The sequence below is a fragment of the Triplophysa rosa genome, linkage group LG3, assembly GCF_024868665.1.
Source record: "Triplophysa rosa linkage group LG3, Trosa_1v2, whole genome shotgun sequence".
Taxonomy (NCBI): domain Eukaryota; kingdom Metazoa; phylum Chordata; class Actinopteri; order Cypriniformes; family Nemacheilidae; genus Triplophysa; species Triplophysa rosa.
The window spans coordinates 7,458,032-7,475,268 of NC_079892.1; the positions used below are offsets into that span (position 1 = coordinate 7,458,032).

The following is a 17,237-nucleotide window of genomic DNA, read 5'->3' on the forward strand; positions in this document are numbered from 1 at the left end:
GATTGTGGAAAAAGTAAATATGGATTAAATACTTCAGAGGCTAAATTGGTTTAATGAGTGACACCTGCTGACAGAACTCCCAGGCAGGCAGCTGTTAAATGGCTAACTTTCTGGCAGTGAAAGCATTCAAGTACAGCTCAGCATTTTTTCCTTTCAAAAAACTAACCCCCCCCATATCACTTTCCTAATTTAATTTCATCCTCCAACAGTTATTCGACATGATCATGCGGCGCTGCGCAGACCGCTTTGAGTATGACATCAAAATACCGCGAGATCGATTCGAGAGCTTTGCTGTTGTACCAGAGGCCTGTACTCTGTGCTGTACTCTCGCGGTACTTGATGCCAAACTCCGATCGTTCTGCGCATCACGGCTGTTGAACACGCCTGTCTGTTGGAAGAACATGTGACTCTTATGACGTAATCAAAACAAATCCAATGATCGGCGCTCGATTTGCAGCCACTGATGTTTGTAGGAAGTCATGTGAGCCGGGACATATGGCGGCTTCAGCTCATTTTATGCCTTGAAAAACATTGCGATGCGCTACTGTCATCCCTCGCTAGGAAATATTACGAGGAATTTTGTTCTCTACGGATGTCATACGTTTTTTTTGGATTGTTTACTGTAAATTATTTAGTTAAATATAAGTTGGGTTAAGAAGCGTTGTATGGCTTTTATTTTACAAGTGCTCTCATCTCATCCTTTGCCGCTCGCGTTCAATGTCTCAAACAGCAGGTCCAGTTATTTTATAAGTAATGTATATAATGAAATCCTGTCGTTTATGCTAACGTGAAAACAAATTTTAGTGCCTAACGCTAGTCCTGTCTTGTAAAACACGAGCGAATGATGATCGGTAGCTCGTGGATGAATCCTTAATACATCGCTGATACATTATTAACTGTCATCTAACAAGACTGCTTCTCTTTTTTTGGAAAATTCGCGCAGCCACTTTCAAAGATCAGGCTTGACGATTTATAAGACTGATCTGTGTGAAATAGTTTAACAAGATGAACACAGAAAAGGATTTTACTCCCTTAACTCCAAACATTGTGCGAGCACTAAACGACAAGTTGTACGAGAAGAGGAAGGTGGCAGCTCTTGAAATTGAAAAGTAAGTCATGATCTATTATTCTTCAAACTAAGATTGTGTTTTAGGAGGCAAAAATAGTTATAAATAGTAAATTGTTCACATTTTATGACACTGGCAGGCATTTGCATGCAAATAATAGTGTAACACATGCATGCTACAATTTCCTTGTAATAAGTAATTAGGACTTAGTTATGGTATTTGTGACTCAGCTCTAGAGTAGAGCAGATCATCTGACAGGCCACATGACTCCATTAGTAATTTTATGATCAATAGCCCATAGTCCAGTGATCTCCAAAGGCACTTTTTCTTCAAACAGCACTCATTTTTAAAATTGTACAAATTAATTGCACTTTCTATTGTTTAACCAGGCTCGTACGAGAATTTGTAGCCCAGAACAACTCTGCACAGATCCGACATATCATCCAGATTTTGGCCACAGAGTTTGCACTCTCCCAGCACCCTCACAGCAGAAAAGGAGGTCTCATCGGGTTGGCTGCGTGCTCTATAGCCCTGGGAAAAGTATGTGAACTGTATGTCCGTTACATACAGATTTTAAAGCCTTTGACTCAGTGGTACTTTGTCTTTGCAAAGCAGTAACACTTTGTAACTTTGATTGTTTATCTTAACTTCCATTTTGCGTTTCTCAGGATTCTGGACTGTACCTAAAAGAACTCATTGATCCGGTCCTTACGTGCTTCAATGACTCCGACAGCCGTCTGCGGTATTACGCATGTGAGGCCCTTTATAATATAGTGAAGGTTGCGAGGGGGGCAGTGCTGCCCCATTTCAATGTGCTGTTCGATGGACTCAGCAAGGTAAACTTGAGTCTTTATGTATGTGTCCATATACAGTATGGTGTTTTATTTCTATCTAACCTTTATAAGACGATAACATCATTTGCAATATTACAATATGCATTTTGTATATCGGTTATCGTCATTCAAATACAGCATCATATATTTATTCTTCCCACCGTAAAATATTGTTTTGTAAAAAATTCCTTTCTTAAACCTCACATAATAATCTGTTGTCTATAGCTTGCTGCAGATCCAGATCCTAATGTCAAGAGTGGATCTGAGCTCCTGGATCGGCTTCTGAAGGTATGATATTTTAAAGTGATAGTTCATCTAAAAATGAAAAATCTGTCATTATTTACACACCCTCTTGTCATTTCAAACCTTTATGACTTTCTTTCTTCCGCAGAACACGAAAGGAGATATTTTGAAGAACGTCGGTAACCGAACAACACTGGCACCCATTCACTTCTATTGTATGGACACAAAACCAATGCAAGTGAATGGGGGCCAGTTACCAACATTTTTCATAATATCTTCTTCCGTGTTCTGTGGCAGAAAGAAATTTATAAAGGTTTGAAATGACGAGAGGGCGAATAAATGATGACAAAATTTTTTTTGGGGTGAACTATCACTTTAAGATTTCTTTTTGCGTACATGTAGGCTTGACAACGTGTGGTTTAAGTAAATACATATAAAAATGATTTAAATTTGTGTTTTTTTCAGGACATTGTAACTGAGAGTAACAAATTTGACCTAGTGGCTTTTGTTCCCTTGTTGCGTGAGAGGATTTACTCCAACAACCAGTACGCCCGCCAGTTCATCATCTCCTGGGTAAATTGAGCACTTTTAAGATATATACATCGTATATTTACAGTTGATCTAATAGGTGCCACAATTCTGTTGCAACATCCAGTAATGCGTTTTCTAACTCTCTGCGCCAGATCCACGTGTTGGAGTCCGTTCCTGATATCAACCTCCTGGACTATTTGCCCGAAATTCTGGATGGACTCTTTCAGATTCTTGGAGACAGCAGCAAAGAGATCAGACGAATGTACGTCTCATATTTTCACTCAACTGCTATCATCTCTTCCTCTTTTCTGTTTGTTCCTACGTAGTATTTCTGTTCATTAGGTGTGAGGTGGTTTTGGGGGAATTCCTAAAAGAAATTAAGAAGAATCCATCCAGCGTCAAATTCGCAGAAATGGCCAACATTTTAGTCATCCACTGTCAAGTGTCTGATGAATCTAAATCCAGTAAGTCAAATATTGTCACGCCTAGGCAAACATTAAACCATCACGGCATTAAGTGTATTTTGTATTCTCTCTTTTTCCAGCGAATGATCTCATCCAGTTGACTGCTATGACATGGATGAGGGAATTCATCCAGCTTGCAGGGAGAGTGGTTCTGCCTTATTCCTCTGGAATACTGACAGCTGTGTTGCCGTGCCTTTCCTACGATGACCGTAAAAAGAGTAAGATTCATTTACATGTTGTGTGTGTCATTTGTATGTTTCATGTAGCTTTGTTCATGAACGTGCCATTCTGCAAAAATGTATTTAAAGCTTCCACAGATCTTTTTCTTTAATGTTTTATCTCCAGGTACAAAAGAGGTCGCCAATGCATGCAATCATAGCCTGATGAAGCTTGTGACACCTGAGGATGATGAAGATGACGAAGATACACAGACCAAATCTTCCCCTCCTAGCGATGAAGCACCAGCTAAAAAAGAGGGAGATCTCAATGGTCAGTTTTTATAATATTATTTATTGTTTTATCATTTTTTTTACAACAGTTACATTTTTTACAACCCAATTTTACGTTCAGTGGTGGTTATGTGGCAAGGAAAAAAAGTGTAGATGCATTGGCCGGGAATCGAACCCGGGCCTCCCGCGTGGCAGGCGAGAATTCTACCACTGAACCACCAATGCGTTCCTGCTTTCACTGCCCCCTGCATTCCAAGATATAAGTGTGTACATGGTGCACCTACCAGTATGTTTCACTAGGAGGCAATGTTTTAAAAGACTGTTCTAGGATTGGTAGACGGGTAGGACTGTGGTAGAATTGGTATGTTTTTCTCACTTTAAACAAAAAAAAGAGCCATTTCATGTCTATACGCATCACTTATTCATTCGCCCAAAAATTTACATTTTGTCATATATAACCATTACAAAAGTTGAATAATGGTCATAAAATAATGGTCAAGCCCATTCGTAATTTCGCACGTAATCAACAAGTGATGTTCTGATAGTTCATTTTGCAAGGTCCCATATAGGAGGAGCATTATGTGTGTTATCACGGGAAAAACTAATCTGATTTCAGTAATACAGTTATGAAATTTAATTGACGTTTCCAGAAGTAAATAAATAACTTTACACAGCCGAAAAAACAGATTGAGTAAAGCTAGTACGATGGCGTTATGTAGCAACCACGGAGAAAAACGCTATATTTAAACACAAAGAAACACAACACAAAAACTAAGATGCAAGTTCTGTTCATTCATAATTTAGCGTGCAGATAATACTACGATGAAGTAAATGAAAGCCGGCAGGATGAATGATGAAAGAAAGCCGGTGTCATGGGAAACAATTACTCATAGTGCGATGCTGACGTGCTTGCACAAGGTTTCAGCACAAATAGTAAAAGGTGTGGTAAACTAAAGTAACTTACCTTTCTTAGATGAGTTGACAACGTGTAAAATAAGACGAGCGCTGCTGTGTGTTTTCACTCTTCGAGCCGAGATGACAATGGCGACTTCACGGAAGAGCGCCAATGGAGCGTCAGTGGCCAAAATAATATTGCATCCGTAGTGTTTTAGCACTACCATTGAAAATGAATGGGAATCGGTTTAGGGCCGTTTAGCTAAACAATGCTCGCCTTCCGCGCGGGAAGCCCGGGTTCGATTCCCGACCAATGCATCCACACTTTTCCTTTTTGCATGTCTACCCTGTCTTATAAAAATGTATTAATTGCATCTTACTTAGCGAGTAAATATGCTTTTTTTATTCAGTGGTAATCTTTGTCATTTATTTTAGATTCCCTAAATGAATCGCAGGAGTCGGTGGGCTTCAGCAACATCTCGTTCTTCACGCCAACAACGTATGCACCGAAAGTTACTGACAAAATGTTACAGTTATTTCTATCGACATTTAACACAAATACACGTATTTTAAGCCTTAGTGGCTCACACAAGTCACTGACTTGACCTAATAAAGTAAACATGATAACATTGTTTAATAAATAAGACAACACTAGATGATTTAGTCAAGATCTTTGATCAAATTTTACGTTCTGTAGTTCTGACAGGTCTGCAGTAACTCTAGATCTGGATGGCATAGTGCAGGTGCTGGACAGACATTTACACGATTCGTCCACTGGGATGATGACTCGTATTGCTGTGTTGAAGTGGCTTTACCATCTTTACATCAAGACCCCTTGCAAGGTGATGCTCATATTGGTTACACTACATTTAGAAAAGAACATATTTTCTATGTGATTTAAATTATTAACTCGCTCATGACAGATGTTCAAGCACACCGACAGTTTGTTCCCCATGCTACTGAAGACGCTATCAGATGAGTCTGATGAAGTACGTACTGAAAATGCAAAGTATTCTCAGTGCTAATGTACAGGGCAAAAGCAAATGTATAGATCAAAATCTCTCACAGGTGATTTTAAAAGACTTGGAGGTTTTAGCCGAGATCGCATCATCCCCTGCCGGACAGACAGACACCTCTGGATCATGCGACAACTCGGATGCCAAATCAGAGCTTCATATTCCCGGAGGGAACAGAGATGGACCACAGATGGCGGTTGGTGAGTATCAAGGACCAAGAACCTGTTTGACGTTTTGTGTTGTATTGACATTAAATAAACTGACGCTTTTTTTGACAGGATCTAAGATGGCAGACTTGTCTCCGTCAACCCCAAGCATGAATTCATACTTCTACAAGTTTATGATTAATTTGCTCAAGCGCTTCAGTATAGAGAGGAAACTTCTAGAAATGAGGGGGGTGTTTATTATCAGGTAAAACCGTCCTAATTTCTTCAACAAAAAAGATGTACAAGTTCAAAAAGAAATTTGCTGTAACCAGCACTAATGAGATTTTTCTACCACAGGCAGCTGTGTCTCCTCCTGCACGCCGAAAACATATTCCACTCCATGGCGGACATCTTGCTAAAGGAGGAAGACCTGAAATTCGCCTCCACCATGGTGCAGACGCTTAACACTATTCTGCTAACCTCTGCTGAACTTTTTCAGCTGAGGAATCAGCTCAAAGACCTGCGCACACAGGTAACAACTTTTGGGGGTTGTACGCAAGAATGCCTAATAAGACTCACGGATAAACCTTTGTCTTTAATCTTAAGATTTGAGTTCCACTTGAGGACATCACATTTTTTATCCTTCAGGAAAGCTGTGCTCTATTCTGTTGCCTCTATCGCTCTTGGTGTCACAATCCAGTGGCCACTGTGTCTCTCTGCTTCCTGACCCAGAATTATCGTCACGCCTATGACCTCATCCAGAAATTGTATCCTTTGCTGTATAGTGTCTGCATAATGTAATATGACGTGTAATTTTTTGAGAAATTAAGAGACCATTCCAAATGTATTGTGGCCATTCCAGAACCTTAGAAGTGACAAAGTAATTCAACAGCAATGAGAGACCGACAGCATGACAACGCATACAAAATTTGGTAAAAATCAGGGTTATCACATTAAAAGAATGTTTGAAGTTTTCCTAAATAATTGTACAAATATGACTGTTGTATTGTTTATATATGAATATGAACTTGTTTTCTTTGCAGCATTTGAGGTCTGAAAAAAACAGAGCATCTTTTTTGTTATTTTGACCTGTTTCTCCAGTTTTCATTTTCCACAAATAAATGCAAATAGAAACAATATCTTTATTTGAAATTTGGGAAAAATATTGTTAGTAGTTCACAGAATGAAACAAAATGATCATTTACCTAAACAGAAAATAATTTTGAAATGGTCTCTTAATTTTCTCTTTATGTTACACCAGGCTGTAGACCTTAAAACAGTAGGTGTTTATTTCAAAAATCATTTCTGAACTATGTTATATGTGATTTTTTTATTTCACATAATTTATATCCTCTCCTTTATTCAGACAAACGTGTCTGGGTTCTTACGGGTTAAATAAAGCATTTCTTTAGGAAACTTGTTCATATCGTGGAATTTTTAAATAGTCCATGAAAAGTTGTGGAAAGAAATTATGTAATAATGCAATTTATGTTAATAATACAAAATACAGTTATGCTCAGTTCTAAAACTTTTCTTTAGCGACAAGTTGGTCTTTGTTTGTCAGAATAATCTTTAAAAAAATAAAATAAATAAAGCCTGAAAAGGTGATAAGAATTCAAAACAATTCACAAATTCTTTGACTTGAACGAATCAGCGGAAATCTTGAGGTGACTGTTGACTTCCTCATGGAGGTGGATAAACTTGTGCAGCTCATTGAAAGCCCCATTTTCACCTGTGAGTTCCAATTGTCCACCATCTCACATTAAGTATCACCGCATCTCTATACTCTAACACTCTTGCTTCTTTCAGACCTCCGTCTTCAGTTATTGGATGTAGAGCACAACCCTTATCTCATCAAAGCTCTGTATGGCCTGCTAATGCTGCTTCCTCAGAGTCAAGCATTTCAACTTCTGTCACATCGGCTCAGCTGTGTACCAAACCCTGAACTGATGAGGACCGTGTAAGTACAAGTATCTTCTAAGTTGGACAGCCACTGTATTCTCAGGCATACTGTGTTATAAAGTGTCACCTTCGTTTTACAGAGAAGACCCAAAAGCACCTGTCAAAGACAAACGCACAGCTCAGCCTCATATAGACTACAGTGATCTGCTCCAACACTTTGACCGAGTTCAGAGCAAACACTTGGAAGTGAGACATCAGAGGGCAGGCCGCTCTGAGTACCCAGACAGGAAGCTGATGGTGTAAAGGCAGCCATGAGAAAGATACGTAGTCCTCCATACACGCAAAGAGTGGAACCACAACAGGACCATCCATATGTCAAATAATTTAGTTTTAAATGTATTCAAGCTACTGTAGGCATGAGGGACTTTGTGTCTTATCATTTTTATGATGCGTTAAGTGCTTTATGTTCAGGTGCTGGAGAGCTGATTTATTACATGCACTCAGTTTGATCATATCTTTTACAGATTACAAGCCAGTGCTTATATCCTTCTCAGTTGACAACACATTGCATGACCCCGAATATGCTTATGACATGTAATGTAAATGTGTCAATTGTCTCTTTTTTGCATTGCAATAAGCATTTATCTCATGCACATACCGCACCCAACACTATCAATTCTTAATAGTATTTCAGTATTCCCATGAGCAACTACTTGTCGCTGTGCCCCTTTTTAGCATTTCAACCACATTTGTTTTTCTACGACAACAAAGATTTACTCTTGGCCTTACTGTACATGCAAACCTATGTAATTTCTCTGTAATGTTAAAAAAAGGTTATAATAAAGTGCACCATGTATAGTATAATAGTTTTTTTTAAATATTTTGTGCTTTGCTCCGATGGCTCAATTCAAAGTGAACCCTTATTAAACAGTCCAGCAGATGTCGCAAGAGCGTCACTTTCGTCAGGAAGACTAAAGACAGCGGAAACTCGCAATTTTTAGGAGAGTATTTAGGAGCTTTTATGACTAACCTGTTGCGAGCATTTTAAAACACATACCTGACAAACGCTTAACGCGGCTAAATGCATAAAGACCATAATATTAAAAGATCAAATAACGTACACACTGTACAGTAATACGGTAGGCTACACTATGTACAGTAAAATGAGTCCAAAATGTGAACAAAACGAACGAAGTTTCACGTTAAGCTCATTCTATGCGAGGAAAACGCGTAACGTTACACATTACACATTTCATTCAGCACTTTATATTCATATTCTTGACCCTTCTGAATGGCTTCGTAAATAGCATACAGTATTTTAATGTGTGAATTGAATTTGGTCTTAATGCATTAAAGCGTTATTAAAATCCGAGCTCCGTCATTTAACGATGACATGTTAATTCCACACTCGTTCACTCCTCGTTAGTATAGTGGTGAGTATCCCCGCCTGTCACGCGGGAGACCGGGGTTCGATTCCCCGACGGGGAGGACAGCTTTTTCGCCCATTTACATAACCCCTCTTATTACTGGTCATAATTTAATTTGTTTAAACCATCTACCTTTATATATTCTAAAAATTATACATAGGCTACAGTACATTTATCTCCAAATTAGGGATGCAACAATACAGCTCACCCGCGGTTCAATATGAACCTCGGTTTATGGCCCACGTTTTTCGGTTCGGTTCTGATGGCTTCGGCACATTAAAGTGTTTTTTGATTGTTTTATGCTTATGTGACAGGTAAAAACAATTTTACTGAAATTCTCTTTATTTTACTTGACTTATTTTATTATCTTTAAGCAAAAAACAACTTGTACAAATTCCTGGTGTATTTAATAAATGTAAAGATTTACACTGGCAGCTCACAGCAGCTTTTGGTTTACTGTTCATCAACATGCCAGTAAAAGAAGCTTCTTGAAGAGGTTTTGCGCATCAGAGTAATTAAAATGACGTAATGCTAAACACAAAAGATTGCTGTAATGGAAGTAAACGTGCGCTCAATGGGAAAGGCCAAAGATAATATATTAACAAGGTGCGTCACTGCCATTGCAATAATTTGGAAGAAATGCAATGCTAAATAGCTGCTTGGAGGCGCTCTTGCTATGACGTAAATAGCTGTCCGACAGGCCGCTGAGTGGCATGACTTTCGTTAAACGGACTTTGGCATGTTGCTGGAATAGACGCTCTTTCATGTGCTGAGAGCAACGCGAACATGCTGCTTTTCTATGCAGTGTAAAAATACATTCTTGATGTGCCAACATATTTGAACATTATCACTTTAGTACAAAGGGCATACAATAAAGCCAGCTCGCGTCTGTTCGTCAGCATTACACTCGACAACAGCACATTGCTTCTCGTGTTGCAGGCAGTCTCGCTTCACCGCCCGATCACCGCTCGCTATTAGATATTGGGGATGCGTTTATCTATCTCAGCATACAGACAAACATGGACAGAGCCAGTTCACAGTGTAATTAAGCGCACGGAAAAATTTAAACGTAAACCGTAATTCACTTACACGTATTGAACCGTGGAGGTCCTACCGAACTGTATTGTGGCATCCCTAGAAGACATTCGATTCATTTAAAATGATTAATTGAGCATAAACTTTTATCTAATCTTTTTTTATTACTTACTAATAAAACCATTTAACATTTTAAGAAGTCTACAAAACTAAGTAGAATAAAAATAAATAAAAATGACCAAAATTTCCACAAAAGCCAGTAAATACACTAATCATAAACTGATTTTGGATGTCCTTTCAATATGTCAGTGGTGTCTAATGCCTAATGATGGTGTCTAATAATAGGTCTTTACAGTTTTATTTTGTATAGGAGAGCGAGACACCGTGTCGACAAAAGTCAATAAAACGCATTAGAACCCATTTTAATTTTACAATTTGTCCACACTGGATGTGTCGCGTCCAGTGTAGACACCGTGTTATGACATACATTTAGTCTGTTTAGCCTACAAGTGGCATGCTACCGAGAATGCCGAAACAGTCCTGTTTGTCTCAAGTCTACATGAACATCCGCCCATCTGCTTTTGAAACTAGTCGTTCCTTTGATCAGCGATTCTTTTGAACGCTCCCCTTTCCACACGAAATGTCAAACCTTACCATTAAACATGACACTTGTTCTCAACAGAACCACCACGAACTTTATAAGACTCATCCACACAATGGAAAAAATAAAAAACAGCACTATGTCAGTTTCCTCATAGAGCTATCATCATTTTAGATTGTAGACTATATGGCACCGACAGTGATCAAACATTATTTCTCATTAGACACATTAAAGTCTTCTATTCTTCATTCATTTGATGTTTTCCAGCTAAAAACCAGTCCAAATTAAGATTTCCAAGCTCATAAAAAACTTCCAAGAACCTGAAGGCAATTTATGTCCAGGTGCCATGATATGATTTGTAGGCCGGCAATAAACACCTGAAGGGCACATGGGCCACAATATTTCCTCTGGCTTTCAGGGATCATTAAATAATTCCTAAACTGCAAGCCATAAAACAAGGTCAGCTTTTACTTGATAGTACTGAAAGATAAAAGAAGAAAAATGTTTAGCGATCACCGCCACAAAAGCACAAGAATTTAATTGATTAAATAACAGACAACAGCTTTAAAATTCAGATTCAAGAATCAGATCAATATTTGCTGTCTACACAGACAGAAGAGTAAACAGAAAAACAAGTACTTTTCAGTTCTCAACGTTTCATTGTAGATAGTGTAAATGGTTTGATAAAACATTTATACTTGTTTACTGAAGTTCACATGAACGATGTTATGAATGCTGTTTTTGGCTGGGTAAGGTCTAATTGGCTCACCGGGGGCTCTGCTCCTACCTTATCCTCTCTAAAGACTAGATTGAATGAAAAAGAGAAGAAAACACTTCACTACCGCAACTATGATACCTCATGCCTCACCTGACCAAATGTAAGCTCGCATTAGCAGGACTTTGTTTTCTGAAGAAGCTATGGATGTCACAAAAGTGGAGAATGTTAAGCATTGTTATTCTCAACTCAGCTTTCTGTGATTGAATAAATAATAGATAACAGGCCAAAGATGATCTTTGATATGCCGTATGCAACAGTTTTTCTTTTTTGTCTATTCCTTTGCTCGGTTCAGATAGCCCCAAAGGCTTGTTGTTCTAGCTGTGCGGAAAACTTCAGATATTCATCGTTTCCCATTCTTCAGGCTGGCCACATGCTGTCAGACACATCTTTGCACAGATTGCATTTAATTGAATCTGCTTGGTAAAACATTGTGTTATAAAAGTTGAATGGATAAATGGAATAAAAGATCAGCTCGCTCAAAAACGAAAACCCATTATTTACTGCATATTGAATAATGGTCAAATACACCATAAAGGCATTGTTGAAAGTGATCTGAAGTCATACAATACTTGTGTTGAAAACAGACTGAATATTTTGTCCTTTTTGGATTTATGATTTATGAGCAATTCTTCAAACATGTCCACTTTTGAGCTTCACCAAATAAACAGCTTGCAAGTTTGGATTGGAGATAATCTATTGTTAATAAACCAATATTAGTTAATATTAGATAAACTATTGTTAGTTAAGAAAATGTTCTTAAAGCTTAGTGTCTCGCACACAGGCTCATAAGTTCTTGTTAAATCTCACCTTTGGAGGTGAAATCGTTCAGCTATAAAATGAGCTCAGGAAGTCATGACCCATTTCCTCTTTGGCTCATAAAGAAGCTGACGATAGGAGACCTGTTCAGAGGTAGAGCGCTGTTCCAAGCTTTCCATGATTAATAGGTGACAGTCTTGAGCTTTGTGTGAATGTGATTCTGTGGAAATTGCTTTCCAGGATCTTCTCTTTGTAAGTATATATACTGTATATATATATATACCGTATATACTGTACGTGTGTCTCAGTGTGAAGGTCCTCTGGGCGCTTTGCTGAAAGATGACGAATGACCCTGTAGCCATTTCTCTTTTTTTCCCTTGCTATACCCTCAAGCATTAGGTTTGTTTTTTGTTAATGCAATGTTTTGTCTACTACCTGTAATACTACCTATACACAATAATATATAAACTGTCAAAATTATTCTGTTGTGTATTGTATGTGGTACTGTTTGGGATATTTTTATCGGTCATTTTACTTGTATGCATTTATAACAAAGGCAACATATAAGAAATTAAAGGTATACATTTTACAGATCTGTGTGATCCCTGATCAACCATTGATCAACCGAGCTTCATTAAATACAATAAAGTGTAAATTAATGTTTGCTGTAAAAAGCTTTGATAAATGTTTTTCAACCATTTCTACAGTCAGGTTCCTGTCTACACATAGTTATGATGCCTTGTTTTTATGCTGTACTCATTAGAGAGACATATTTCAATGAATTCAAGTGGTCAATAATTTTCGTTATGACTAACAAAGACTATAGCCCATACACACAACATGTTGAATAGTATCAGACCTCCGTATGATTAATTCAATGAGCGTGCCTTGGTGCAGAAATCATCAAACAATGTTTCATTATTTATCGCAGATTACAGTCAACATTGCTCTGATTACTGATGCTACTTTATATGCATCCTTTCACTGCCGAGAAGTCTGGCATACCCTGTGAGTAAGTGCTGGTTTGATGCTGGTCTTGATGGTGGACAAGCATAGCCATGATGTTCACCAGCAAAAAAGCTGGTCAACCAGCAAGTTTTTTTTCTGAACATGCTTATGTCTTCTTGGTTAAGAAGTGTGGCAGGGACACCAGCATACCAGCATTTATAACATGCTGGCGACCAGCATTGCTGGTCTTTTGAACAGGGTATTGAAATAACAAAAATAGCAGTCTGCTATTATGATATTTTCGACATATAAATGAAACATCATTTGTTGATAGTGCATTAAACAGTAGGGTGTACAATACACTCATCCCATGATTCAATACAATACACAATACTGGGTTCATGACAGAATAGTATCACAATATTTTGTGAAACTAAACTAAATCAGGATTTTAAAACATAAACAATTGAATGTTCTGCGTGTAAATTAATACAAATTTTATAGTTATGTTATTAAAAAATAAAACTAGACTTTAACATAAAACTAAAATTAAGAAATTAAGAGAGTTAAACCCTAAGAGATAACATTGTACATCGCCGCTGTACTTCTTGAAACCTCGTAACGCAATATTTCGCTTTTTTGTTGTTGCCATAAATCATTATTATTAGTCACCCTTTAGGTTTGTCACTCGGTTTTAAATATCTAACCAATAAGGAGTATTAAACAGTGCTTGTCAACTTTGACAACACAGTTTTTAATCATTTAAAAAAATACAGGTTTTTTTCCATTTCCTAAAAAATACAGTGAAATTGAACATCTGAGGTTTCCGGAGGACAGAGACGATATGTTAATGCAGGTTTCATATTGGCTGTGCAACAAATTGAATTGAGCAGATATTATATCGTAACATCTCATTGTGCTACAATACATATCCTCATAATTTCTTGTATTGCAATATAACACATAAGGTGCTTTCCAACCGGATAAGTTCAGAAACAAAGTTCCGGAATGAGTAAAGAGGGCTGTCGTTCGTGAACTAAGTTTTCCCTCAGGCCATTTCCCCAATCGCACCGGCAAAAGGAACTATTTAGTGACGTAAGCCGGTCAACAGCCGGCCAACAACCAAGCAACAGACTTTCGGCCTAGGGCTGCAACTCGAGTAATTCGAATGCAAAAAATAATCGAGGTAAAAAATTTGCCTCGATGATTTTTTGTATTCTAATTAAGTTTTGTTTAATCCATTTAAATCACATGGAGCACCGCGTGTCCCCACGAACCATGATTAACGTTACTGACGCACAGCCCGCAAAACTCTGGACATGTTATGTAAACACAGAAGACGCTGCAGAATAAATTACAGAAAAATCAACCGGTTTTCATTTCTGCTCTGACAACCGCGAGACTGCGACAAAACAGCGCGTGTGTGTGTGCGTTAGAATGGTGAGAGAACATTGTGCTTGGTACGATCCTTATCTTTAAACCGAACTTTTAGGACTTCAGCCGGCAAAGTTTATCCTGTCTGACTAGCGCGCGTCACAGTATGTCCAAAGGCTGAAAGCGGTCTTTGGCTGTTTAAACACGTGTGCCTGACAGGGCTGTACTGTGCGACATATACAGTAACTTTATGTATTGACCAGTGTAGCACGCATGCGATACAGTTTTGCAGGTGCATTAAACAGACCCGCTTGTTTGTCTGAAGTGCGTTTGTCATTGTGCTTGTTTCTGTGTGACGTTATGGCGCACTGCTATTTTACTTAGTTTTAGTCTATTTTGCGAGTGAAACTTGTTGTCCGGCTGCATTGAGTCTATATAACTAGATGCAGACTTGTGGACGCCGAATCCTGTTATTTAAACATGCCATCTGGCTGTTCTGCGTGTCTGAGTGAATGAACAGCACATTTTAACGTGCTTCACGCGTGATTCTCATGGATTTGTCCGCGTCTGCGCTGTACGACGACATGAACACATGAACTTCATCTCCAGAGTTGCTCTGAGAGTTTATTTCAGAACATTTTAGTGAAGCTAACACACACTAAAAAATAAGCGTCTTCCGACGACCTGCCAAAATAAAAGTCCGGTTAACTACAGTAGCTTTATGTGGACAAATATATTACTATTTAATAGTAAAAAATAAAAAAACAGAACTTTGAAAAATTAAAACGAATTTAGGTCAACTAAATGCATCATGCATAAGCTGAAGTTAGTTGTTTACCTTTGAAATGATTCTTTCTATTTTTATTTATGTTTCTTATTTATATTTCTTATTTATATATTTGTATTATATTGCATTTTGAATGTAATATGGGAATGGAATGTACTAAATGAGTTTAGTTTACACAGATATTAATGTATGCAATTTCAGCAATAAATATGTACATTTTTCTAAAAAAGGAAACTAATTAGTGGTTCATTTTAAGAGACCTGTCTTGTTTTCTCTTGTATATTTAGTATTGCTCTTTAATAAAGAAAAAGTTCTTGTTATACGAATACTCAATTAATCGATGCAATAATGGGTAGAATACTCGATTACTAAAATAATCGATAGCTGCAGCCCTAATCTACAAACTTCCTACGAATGATTTTTGGACCGAAATATATAACCTGTTGTATTCCTGCTGCTTTGTTTTGCTCTCGTTGCTGTGATAAAATGTAATGAACTGAAGTGCATGTGCAGTTGTGCACTAAATCATTTTTGACAAGTCAATTTCCCTTAATTCACTCCCTTAATGAAGATAAACAGCTTTTGTGTTGTTTAGAATTTGCAGCTTAAGTAAACATAGAGCTGACACTGTTAGATCTGTATAACAGCAATAAGCCAAAGGGTTATTTTTTCAGCTAAGCTTGATGGCGATAATAATGTGTGAAGTTGCTTTAATGACAGATATATAGAACAGAAATGTGTTCAATGATGCTCCGTTTGAGATCAGGGAGTTGCTTGAAAATCCAATTTCTCATACAAATTCTACTTGGTCTTTTCACGGATGAGGCGAAAGTTCAGAGCCCATCTTTTTGATTTTTACTGTTATTGCAGACTGAGCTTTTATTTGAATGGGTCCCATGTGCAAACATGCACTCGATTTGAGACCTCATCCAGACAGGCTGAATCTATAGAATATTAAATCTGAAAAAGAATGTCAAAACAAAGAGAAAAATCAAATAGAGTGTGAGTTTGTTATTCATAACGTTACATTTTTGCACGGTTTAAAGTAATGAGGTTTTTGAGGTGACTATGCAGTCACTATTGAGTCAAAAACTGTATAAACTACCAAATTATAAAAAACGAATTACTTAAAGGGATAGTTCACCCAAAAGTGAAAATTCTATCATCATTTACTCGCCCTCTTGTCATTTCAAACCTGTATGACTTTCTTCCGCAGAACACAAAAGAAAATATTTTTAAGAATGTTGGTAACCAAACAACGGCAGTACCCTTTCACTTCTATTCTATTGACACAAAACCAATGCAAGTAAATTAAATTAAATAATAATTAAATAATTTTTTCTTTAAGAAAAGGACCACTGTAACTGTAAAACAAATATTTTTACCCCAAAATGTAATGGATTAGAACTGATTTTTAGTATTGATTAAAACACATTTAAAATCATCTTGGATGTTATTTCAAGCTTGTCGCAACGCATTATGGGACTGCCTTCCCAACCAAGGATGCATATGGTGCTGTCTTATAATTCAGTTTCTTTTTGAGCTACCCAAAGGTTGCCTATATTTTTGTCCCATCTAGTAAAAAAAGGCTGCCAACGAAGGCAAACTCAGGTTCAGGTTCTGGAACACAGCAATAAAGCGGGCTGGTCCTTCTGCAATTCCTTTTTCATTTCAATTCATTCAACACAAAAGCCGTGCAGGAACATTGCTGAGTAAGATCACGTCACGTGACAGAAAAGCTGAGACCGGGGGAAAGCAGCTGCTCTCTCGCGCTTTTCATGCACCTGGTTGATTCACAGCCAGAGTGTTTTTCTAGGAACTTTTCTGTTCAGCACGCTAGTTATCCTCTTAACTTGCCGTGGAGGAGAAACGTGTCTGTTTACAGAGAACGAATGTGAGCTTTGTCCTCGCTGCAGGTGCGGGTTTGCTACCTGGAAGAAACACCTGAGATGAGCGGTGAATTCAGAAAGAAGATAAAGGGAATGT

General features: G+C 37.8%; 1 protein-coding gene and 2 non-coding genes across 3 annotated transcripts; 2 read left to right on the top strand and 1 right to left on the bottom strand.

The window, feature by feature from the left end:
- The first annotated feature begins 442 nt into the window (after positions 1–442).
- On the top strand, positions 443–8,400 carry vac14 (vac14 homolog (S. cerevisiae)). The gene is made up of 20 exons (XM_057329622.1): positions 443–733; positions 944–1,109; positions 1,457–1,607; positions 1,736–1,903; positions 2,126–2,188; positions 2,609–2,716; positions 2,827–2,936; positions 3,017–3,138; positions 3,219–3,356; positions 3,484–3,627; positions 4,917–4,980; positions 5,179–5,323; positions 5,405–5,470; positions 5,550–5,697; positions 5,776–5,908; positions 6,001–6,175; positions 6,292–6,410; positions 7,298–7,377; positions 7,453–7,603; positions 7,686–8,400. Exons 2-20 carry the CDS (start codon positions 1,006–1,008, stop codon positions 7,846–7,848), a joined length of 2,352 nt encoding a protein of 783 aa, XP_057185605.1. The 5' UTR covers positions 443–733; positions 944–1,005; the 3' UTR covers positions 7,849–8,400.
- Positions 3,742–3,812, bottom strand: trnag-gcc (transfer RNA glycine (anticodon GCC)). Its single transcript has one exon. It is a non-coding gene; the product is annotated as a tRNA-Gly (tRNA).
- Positions 8,401–8,961: 561 nt separating the features above from the next.
- Positions 8,962–9,033, top strand: trnad-guc (transfer RNA aspartic acid (anticodon GUC)). The gene has a single exon. It is a non-coding gene; the product is annotated as a tRNA-Asp (tRNA).
- The last annotated feature ends 8,204 nt before the right edge of the window (positions 9,034–17,237 follow it).